The 10,098-nt window shown below is 46.4% G+C and overlaps 1 protein-coding gene across 1 annotated transcript in view; it reads right to left on the minus strand.

The window, feature by feature from the left end:
* The window catches only part of HS3ST3A1 (heparan sulfate-glucosamine 3-sulfotransferase 3A1), a 94,655-nt gene extending 86,617 nt beyond the window's left edge, over positions 1-8,038 (minus strand). The window contains exon 1 of the mRNA XM_063112824.1: positions 7,440-8,038. Within this exon, the coding sequence (XP_062968894.1) occupies positions 7,440-8,038 (599 nt within the window). The remainder of the gene's footprint in view (positions 1-7,439) is intronic.
* Between the last annotated feature and the right edge of the window lie 2,060 nt (positions 8,039-10,098).

Consider the following 10,098-nt stretch of genomic DNA (forward strand, 5'->3'; position numbering starts at 1 on the left):
AACCAAAGGTTAAAGTGCTGGGGCAAGTAAGCAGATAGAATATTTAAGCTGGCCTGAAAAATCTAGACTGTGTTGTCATCTTAGCCAATAGGAGCATACACAGTCCTGGCCCCACCTACTTACCCCATAAGCAGCCTCCCAACCTTTGACACACACATAATCTCCTCCTATGTGTGGCAAAAAAAAGCCATATGCCCAAATCTAAGTTTTCTCCAACCCCGACTTCAGTTCTTTGTTTTCTCAAAGACCTGCCATTGACTTTGAAGTTTTTGCTTTCTATCACAAGAAGGATCCGGGCAGGGGTGGGGGATCCCCACATCTTCTCTTTACATTAAACAGCTATAGAAAAGAGAAAGAAAACAAAACTGTCCCTGTGCTAGTTTCAGGGACAAGAGAGTAGGAGGGGAACCATGAGCCAACTTTATGATGAAATCAGCTGAGGGAAGGATCGGCATGTCTGGAAGCAACAGGTGCTGGCAGGCGGGGGGAAGCTGGCAGGCCTATCCCGGGGGCCTTCCAAGGGAGAGGAAGAAAGAAACGTGGAGTGAAAGGGACTTGGGGCAGGCGGAGTGCTTGGGATGAGCCCTCGTCCTTTGACGTCCACTAGGCTCCTTCTGTCTTCTTGGCTATTTTCCCTTCTGATTTTAGAATAAAGTTAGATATTAAAATTGTAAAAAAAAAACAGTATAGAGAATGTCTGTACACACTTCACCCAGACTTTCCTAAGGTTATCATCATAACCTTAGTAGAATACAATGATCAAAACCTTAACCCTGGTATAACGCTATTAACTAAACTACACACATCATTTGCATGTCTCCAATTTTTCCACAAATGCCTTTTTTTCTGTTCCAGGATCCAATCAAGGTCACCCCCCTCCCCCATATTTCCTCATTAGTAATAAGTCACAGTGGTCTCTTCCCATCTGGGACAGTTTAATCAGTCTTCCTTTGTTATGCCCCTCAATTTGGGTTTGTCTCATGGGTTCTCCTGGTTAGACTGGGGTTATGGATTTGGGGGAAGAATGCCACACAGACGAGGTGCCATGCTTATTGCACTGTATCAAGGGAATATGATCTCAACGTGGTAACCAGGGATGTTAACACTGGTCACCTGGTTAAGATGGTGTCTGCCACGTTTCCCCACAATAACATTCCTTATTTGTCCCTTTCCTCTTGCCTTCATTTTATCTGACCACCTCCCTGCTCCCCAGCCTGCCCTCTCCAGGCCCTAGACTGCAGTCACAGAAATGCCCCCTCCCCCCTTGCTGGAACTCTCAAAGCACTTTCCTATGAAGCTGTCCTGCTTGGGGTGGGCAGGATCTTCAACAGGGTCTCTCAGGTGTATTAAGGGTTAAGCGGGCTTCCATGTGCTGCCTGTTAAGAATCACAGGACCCTCCTCCAGAGCCTGTACCACACAGAGGAAGGAATAAGACTGCAGCATTACTGATGTTGAAATAAAAATCATCTGGAAGTATTTTCATTTTGAAGCCGGCTTTCAGAAACAGAGGCAAAACACACTAACAGAAGTAATCTGGGGCATATGGCATTCCTTTCAGTCAGACACATTTCTAATATAAATCCCCTAATCATTTATATCTTGGTTTTCAGGTTTATTGTGAAGTCATGTCTCTTTTATTTCTCTCCGAAGAATTAACTACCCGCCTAAAAGAAGTGAACTATTCTTCTATAAAGAGGCAAAGTCCCACTCAGTGGCTCTAGGCAGATCATACTTGCTATAAGTGCTACCTAAACCACAATTTTTTGTTGTTTGTTGCTCTCTTTCTCTCTCTCTCTCTCTCTCTCTCTCTCTCTCTCTCTCTCTCTCTCTCTCTCTCTTAATTGAGACTGCAAATATCTACTGATCACAATGAGGTTTCCAAAGCTCTCCTTTTGGGGTTCCTTGGTGATGTCTCCTCCCACTAGGTGGCACTACACGTCACATTCAAAGTGGGCTACTCTAAACAGTGAGTAGGATTTTGTTTTGTAACTTTTGCAAGAATATCTGTCACATTCTTCATGGAAAGTACTAAATTTCATTCTTAATAAGTATCTCTCCTTTCTTTTTTCACATTTACTGACATTAGACAACTTCTGGAACACAGTCTTCAAATGACCTTAGGATAAATCTCAGGATCTTAGGTAAATTTTTAGGTGCCTGAACAGTCATGACCACGTGAGAAATGCAAAAATTCAAGGGCCACATCATTGCAGGCAAGAAATTAGACGGGTGCTTCGATTCACTGAACTCCCCATTGCTTCAATCTCTATATTTTGGCTTCACATAAGCTTATTTATTAACTATATCAATATCCTCCCCCCACCTGTGAGATTATTAAACTGCATCAAATTAGCAAAGATCTTTAAGTGTTGACAAACATTTTAAAGACATTCTTATAAATGCGAAGACTAGGGAGCGAAAATATTACTTTGGTGCAATTTCCTCTGATTACATATTAAAGGTATATATTTAGTACGAAACATTTTCACAATTGTAACTAATCACTTAAGCAGAAACAAATTTTCTAAAAGCTTGTAGACTAATATCATTGGGAAACATAGCAACAAATGATGCTCTTTATCAGCCAAGTGACTATGACTGGGTGGAGAAAGATCTCCCCATAAGGAAAAAAGCTAAGAATATCAAGTTCCCAACTGGGCCCGGCAATTTGACTGATGGTAATTGCAATTTGCGATTTGCAATTGTTCAAATATGTCCCGTAGAGATATGAGGCTCTTTTTCAGTTGTTTATATCAAGGAGGCTTGTTTGTTCTGTGACACTCTTCCCCTCATGATGTGAGCATCTGGTCTATGTAAGGTTAGTCCCTGTTGTCATTAATTACACAGGCTTATTTCATTCCCATGACCCCTCCAAGATGCAGATTTGGCACTTCTTTCCTGGCCAATCAATAGACTTATTTATACAAGACAAATATTTTGGCCAGAGTGTTTTCTTTTGAAGGGGAGGGCAGGATATTGCAATGTCGTAGTGGATTTTCAGCCCTGAATGTCTATGCATTTCACATAAAGTATATCAGCACATCATAAATCTCATCATTACAAATGAATTTTCACTCACAGGTATTCCATTTCCAGGCTCTACCTAACGTGTTGTTCTTTCAATGCCTGGACTATGATCTCAATAGCCCCAGGATATCCAGGATGTTTAAGATTGCTCCAAAGTACCCCAACCAGTTACTAACTTTACATCACTTCCCCCACCTACTGGGGGCCTGCACACACACACATACGCATGTAAATAAGGAGACACGCATGCACATGTGTGCACGCACAAACTAAGCTGACTGACTAGGCTCACTAGGTGGAAAGTGTCCAGTCACTGGGAGCTCCTGGGAACTACCTGCATGACAGAAAGTACACCCTCTCATGTCCTCTAGACTCAAAGTCCAAAGCAACTACTTCCCACTTGCTCCATATCCCCCATTTCTTCCCAAGGTTCTTCATTCCATCATAAGGACAGAGTGCCTTTGGACTTCAGTCCATGTGACCTTTCATGGGTGGCCAGACTCTGCAGCTCCCCCGGCTCGAATTTCATTTCAAACTCTTCACACACGAGGGGCTTGAGGCACAGGAGGGTGGGAAATGGTACATGGAGGTACTCTGCAGCTGCTCCCAGCTGCTACAAAATGCTGATTTCTCCTAATAGGAACTGAAAGTGCCTCTGTTCAGTGTGCCTGTCGGGTGGACTTGCAAAACAAGGCCATGATCATTAGAGGCCAGAAAATTTCAAATTTTGATAAAGTCAGGGGAGCATTAACTTTAAATTCCAAGCTGAGTAATCTTTGAACTTCCTGTATGTTATAGAACAAAATGATTCTAGTAATATTCTTCTCTGCTGAAATTGTCCAGACTTACTAAAGAAAATGAATTAAAACATAGAAAATAGACATGCTAGTATAAGAGACTGAATAATGAATACTTCCTATCTTGTATCAAAATAAAACCAAAGTGTTACAGAAACCAAATATTTATATACATATATGTATATACAAAATATGTCAAAATATATATATATATAAACATATCTTTAAATACTTTATAAATAGGTGTCTTCTGTCTTTCACTTAGGAAAAAAAAAAGACGTACTTTCTAGTTGGTACAAATGTAAACAAGCAGAGAGGGAGGCCTCTTTATTAAATTCTAAGTTCACTTGCTCTTGAACTACAGTAAAAGCATTTGGCCTTGACTTGCAGAAAAGATCTCAACATTTTGAAGCTAATGAAAAAATATTCCACTTTCCTTTATAAACCCACCACACATACAGTGGAAATGGAGACTGTTCATTGTAAAGGACTACGTTCCCGTGACATGCAAGCCACAGACATTTGTTGTACTGAAATCATGTCTGCTAAATTAAGTAATGAGGAATATTTTAAAAACTCCATCAGGGTGGAGTTTTATATCCAGATAACTCCACTGAAGTGTCCTAAATTATCACTGACATACCTCCTGCTATATAAAAATGTACCTTTGTTTTACTTATTTTAGAGAAAAGATATTAGGACATTTAAATCAATAAGGAAAATTTTCTTTTTAGAGATTTTTGAATAACAAATTCATTTTCTTTGCCTTTACTACAAATTTATTCAAATAAAAGAAGTTTATTACTCTAAACTTGGGACACATTTTATAAAGTATTTTATTTTCTTCCCAGTGAGAGAAATTTATTGAAACATCTTAGCAACGGGCATTTCTAATTCTCAAACTTATTCTCTAAGAGATTTTCTTCAAACTTCGGAATAGCAACAGATTTCTCTCTTCGTGAGGACAGCAGGGGGCACTGCCACAACCAACTAGTATGACAAACTGATAGATTTCACCGGGCAAAAAAACAAGGCATCTTAGGATTCCACCATGTCAATGAGCATTTAAATATTACACAGATTTTTTCTTTTCCATAATTTACTTCGGGGTACAAATATTGGGATTTTCTTTGTGTGTGTGTGTGTGTGTGTGTGTGTGTGTGTGTGTGTGTGTGTGTGTGTGTGTGTGTGTGTGCGCGCGCGTGCACGTGTGTGGTCACAAGTACATGGTAGAAAGCTTATATTTCAAATTTTAGGCTGACTCAGGAAGGTCTTGGAACTTCCCTGTTCTAAAATATTAGCTAAATATAAGCAGCTAAAATGCTGCACTTAATATTAAGTGGTATTCTGTGTAGGAGGTATTTTTTTTTTTCACAGTTTAGTCTTCAGTCTTTCTCACAAACATCAAACTCCAAGTTCAGAGCCAAGATGAAAGAGAATTGTGAGGAAATTTCATTAAATAATCACATAATCCCGGCTCCATAGGTTGAATTTTTTTTTTAATAAGCATTTTCTATGTAATTGAGTTAAACTTAAATTTACGCATCCAATAAAAAACCATTGCAAATGGTAAAACAAAGACATTGCTCCAACACTTGGAAAATTAAATTCACCAAACCATGAAGTCTACTGTGCAGTTATTTTTGTAACCACCATAAATTGCTTTATAGAACTCTTCTGCTGGAGTAAACAATCCAAGGAGAGATTTACTTTACAGCATGCATCTAGTTTCCAAAGAAGAGAGTGGCTTAAAAGTTTATAACTCGTTTTTCATTTCTTTCTATTTTTTTAAAATACTTGTGTTTCTAGTTACCTTGAAACTTTTCTTCTCTTACATGAGCTCAAAAAGTTCTATAGAAAATAAGATCCAGGTCTGTTGATATACCGTGACCTCAAATACTCATTTCAGGAATAAGAAGAAACAATCCCACTTTGTGGAAATAAAGTTTATATGGCAAAACGAAAATAAAGGGTTTTAGTAGTAAATATTTTACCGTATTTAATAGCACCTCAGAGCCCAATGTTGTCTTAGATGTTTCAGACAGCCAGCTTGAAATGTGTTCGCTTATTATAGCACTGTACGAGGCCGAATTCAATGCAAACTGCTATAGATAAGAGTTTTAGGGGTCTTTAATCACTTCTTTCTTGTGTCCTTGATGGAAAAAACAGAGCTGCCTTTGTGCTAAAAAGAAGGACCTGTTGTTCCAGATTCAACAGGTCATTTTTATAAGAACTTCCCAGAGGATACAACATAAATGACAGAAACACAAGGGGATACTTTAAGTGGCTGATGATTTTAAATGATATATATTCTATATTAAGGGAAGGTTGTTTGTTTTTCTTTCCAATAAATGGAAAGTTACTGTTTTAATAGTGTTTAATGTTTGAATTTGATTTTTAGGACCAAATGTGTTCTCATGAGTTGAGTCACTTACTGCTAATTTGGCTCCTAAAATCAATGTGAGGGTGCGTTTGACTCTCTCAAGTAAATAAACTTGTCAAATCATGTCCATTTCTGTTTTGGAGATGAACGGTTAATATAGTGGGATTCTGAAATATATCTAAATTGTGTTGTGGCTTTTGTAATATTGTTTCAATTAAAATAACAAGGAGGATGCACATTTTATAAACGATAAACTACAACATGGAATATTCTAGCAACATGATTTTTTCTTCTACTTGGAGGGGGAAAAAGTCAATATTTTATGGCAAACAAAATCCAGGCTACACTAGGATGTATTAGAGTTTGGCTGAATCTACTATTAAAGGTGGTCTGAATTTGAGGAGACTGGCAAATTTAAGATTAAGATTTAAATGAGACTTGTTTCCTAACCTATATTCGCAGAGTTCTTCCACAATGTTTTTTTTTTTTCCTTTTTTAAAAAAGTGGGCTACCTTATTTGTAAAGAGAGTTGCTTGAAGATCTTTAGAAAAGTTTCTGCCAGTCCAGAAACAAAAGTTACTTTTCCCTATAAATATAGAAAGTACTTTACAAAATTCATTCCTTGCTCCAAACAAAAGTTATGACCCAGGGAGAATTCTTTAAAACCCAGTGACTGGTTGCTGGCCCTTGCTTGTACTTATATTTTGCATGCTACCTAGACTCTCTAGTTCTTGACACTTTTACTAAGTCTCTATATTACTTACCACCTAGGACAACTACCTGGCAAAGAGTCAAGGTAAATAAATACCTGATGGCAAAGACTGTGTTAACCACAGAGAATTGCCCAACAGATAAAGAAAAAATAAAAACAGGCTTTTCTAAGAGAGGTATCCTAGTAATTGACGAACAGGTTTCAAATTTAGGAGGATTTTTTTGTTTTTCTTTAGCTAAACACATGGATACTTTCCCAGAGTAGAAAAAGGAAGGGAGACTGACTATTTGGGGGAAAGAGAATCCAAAGGACCAAAATCATTCAGGCCAAAACTTCCCTTCCACCCCTTCTCTTGATATCTATCCACGTCCCCAGAAAAAGAAGTCACGGGATTAAAGAGGTCCCTGCATGTAAGGACAGCCACTGATCATCCTTTGCCTTCTCCGTGCAGTGGGAGGGACACGAACAGGGGGTCCCCCCGGGCTCTCCCACGTCTGCCCCCGCCCCGCGTGCGCTCACCGGTACCAGGCGAGGCCCTTGTCGTAGCTGCGGTCGAAGAAGTGGGGCTCCGCGCCCACGGCTCGCACGTCGGGGTGCACCCGCAGGAACTCCAGCAGCGCCCGCGTGCCGCCCTTCTTCACGCCGATGATGATGGCCTGCGGCAGCTGCTTGCTGCCCTCGTCCAGGAGCAGGTCCAGGGTCGCCGGCGGGGCCTCGGCCACGCTGCTCCCGGCCCCGGAGCCGCCGGGACCCCCGGCCAGACCCGGAGTCTCCTCTTCCCAGGTCACCTCGTCGCCGTCGTCGCGCAGCGCAGGCGGCCGGCGCCTCCGCCACCGCTGCAGTGGCGGGAGGCGCTTTCTCCGCGCCGCCGCGGGCCACACCGCCGGGTCCCTCGGGCCTCCCGCCAGGACGCCGCGACCCGGGGTCCCCGCCTCCTCGCCGCCGCCGGACAGCCCCACGACGGGGCCCGACAGGGTCTGGCAGCGCTCGGCCAGGCAGTAGAAGACGTACAGGGACGTGAGCAGGGAGCAGAGCATCAGCAGGAACTTCCGGAAGATTCTGCGGGACAGCGGCTCGGCCGAGGTGGGGTGGGCGCCGGCCGGGTCCGGAGCGGCCATCCTAGCCGGAGGCGACGTCGGGCAGCTCGCGGGCCATGCTAGGCTGGGACTCCGCCAGGTGCCCGAACGTCCCCCAGGCGGGCCTGCGCACCGCACTGAGGCCACATCGCCCGTGCGCCCCGGGGCCGTGCGAGCTGCCCCGGGAGGTGGCGTCCGGGGCTCCTGGGGGTGCGGGGGGGACGGAGCCCCGGGAGCCCCGCGCGGGATCCCTGCCTCCGGGCGAGGGGGCGGGAAGGGGGACGCCGTGCTTAAGAAACCATCGTCTTAGACTCGCCCGAGTCCCGAGTCTTGGGGCAGCGCTCGGCGCCCCGGTTCACTGAGAGTCGCCGGAACGGGGGGTCCTGGCGGCGGTGGCGAAGGCGCGCGTCTCAGCCGTGGCCCCGAGCGGCCTCTCGGCGCGGCTGTGCTCTCAGCGATCGTGCCTCCCTGGCTCGGTCCCGGGCAGGAGGGGACGCGCGGCTCCCGGGCCCCTGCTTCCTCCGGTCCCCTGGTCCGCCCCAGTGCCGGGTCGCCCGAGCCGTCCGCCCCGCCGCTCCACGCTGCCCTCGCGCCCCACCTGCGAGCGGCGTGGCGGAGCCGGGCTGCGCGGGACCCGTCGGCGGCCGCGGCCACGGTGCTCGCAGGCGCTGCCCCGCCGCCTCCCGGGCCGCCGCCGCCGCCGCCGCCGCCGCCACACGTGGGGCGCGAGGGCAGCAAACTTGGCGGTGACGTCAGCGGCCCGGGCAGGACCGGCCCCCGGGCGCGCGCGGCGGGGCACGGACCGGCGACGCGGGGGCCGGGCCAGCCGGGCGGAGGGGTGGTTTGCAGAAAAGGTGGCCAGGGCTCCGCAGCGGCTGCCCAATGGCACTGCAGAGGGCGGGTGCCCCTCCCCCCGGCCGCCTGCCCCCTGCGAGCCCAGCGGGGGCTGCGGCGGCTCCGCACCGCCTGACTGACAGCTACGGCCGGCCGGATCCCCGGGGCCCTGACTGCCACCCAGCGAGCCACTCGACCGAGGGGGGGCTCCCCAACCTCTGCCCCCCAGCTCAGCCTTTCTCAGCCCGATCCCCGCGCTCTGCTCCGCTCCCGCCTGTTTCCACAGCCCCTGCCCCGTGTCCCCCACCTTGACTCTCCTCCCATCCCCGACCTCTGCAAGTTTTGTTTGCGCAGCTCCCGGTGGGGCCGGGCACACCACACCCCCATTAGCCTGGGGCAGCCTCTATTCCTCGGCAACCGCGTGCACTGCTACCTGCTCAACGCGCCGCTGTGCACCCTCCAGCGAAACCCTTTTCCCCCCAGCAGCACTTTATTTATTTTATTTTTATTTTTTATTTTTTTTTCGGTTGTTCTTCCATGGATTTGTTTAGGATGAGCAAGAGTCCCCACAGGGCCCAGAAAGAAACATCCTCTTAGGAAATGAGCCAATAAATCAAGGGCAGAAATATAAAATTTAAAAAACTCAGCTCCGACTCCAGTCTCCCAGTTTTTGATGAAATGGGCAAAAGAGCTAAGAATCTTTCTTTTTAAATGTTGTTTGTGCTACGTAGCGTGTGTGCAAGGGGTTAAATGTCCTTTCATAAACAGCAGTTTCCTCTTTCTCTTGCCTCCTCTGACCCTATATCCTCTTCATGCGCTCCCCGGAGAGCAGGTCAGGAAGGGATACAAACCGCCTTGCTGTTTAATGGAGGGAGGTGGCCCGTGGAACCTCCATGAGGTGGTTTTTTGTTCCAATCCTATTTGTTCCTTATTTCTTGGCTTCCTTGTCGCCACAGGATGCCTCGCGATGTGGGCGGTCTCCTGGCAGCTTCGTACCAACCCCTGTAAGTTGTGGAGGCAGCTTTCTGGGCCCACTGTGGGTGCTAGCAAGGGCACGGAGGTGGGTGCTTAACAAGGGCCCCAGCAAGTGCAGTGTCCATGCTGCGGGAAAGTCACTAGGGATTCCTGCTGCCCGGTGTTGTCATTCACAGCCTTCCTCTCACTTGCCTTCCTGAGCTCTAGTTGACCATGGAAGTGCAAGTCAGGGAGGTCCTTTTTCAGCTTCCAGAGGGGACCTAGTGGTGGTTCTAACCCTGTGCTTGTATGGT

This window comes from Cynocephalus volans, chromosome 10 (genome assembly GCF_027409185.1).
Source record: "Cynocephalus volans isolate mCynVol1 chromosome 10, mCynVol1.pri, whole genome shotgun sequence".
NCBI classification, from domain to species: domain Eukaryota; kingdom Metazoa; phylum Chordata; class Mammalia; order Dermoptera; family Cynocephalidae; genus Cynocephalus; species Cynocephalus volans.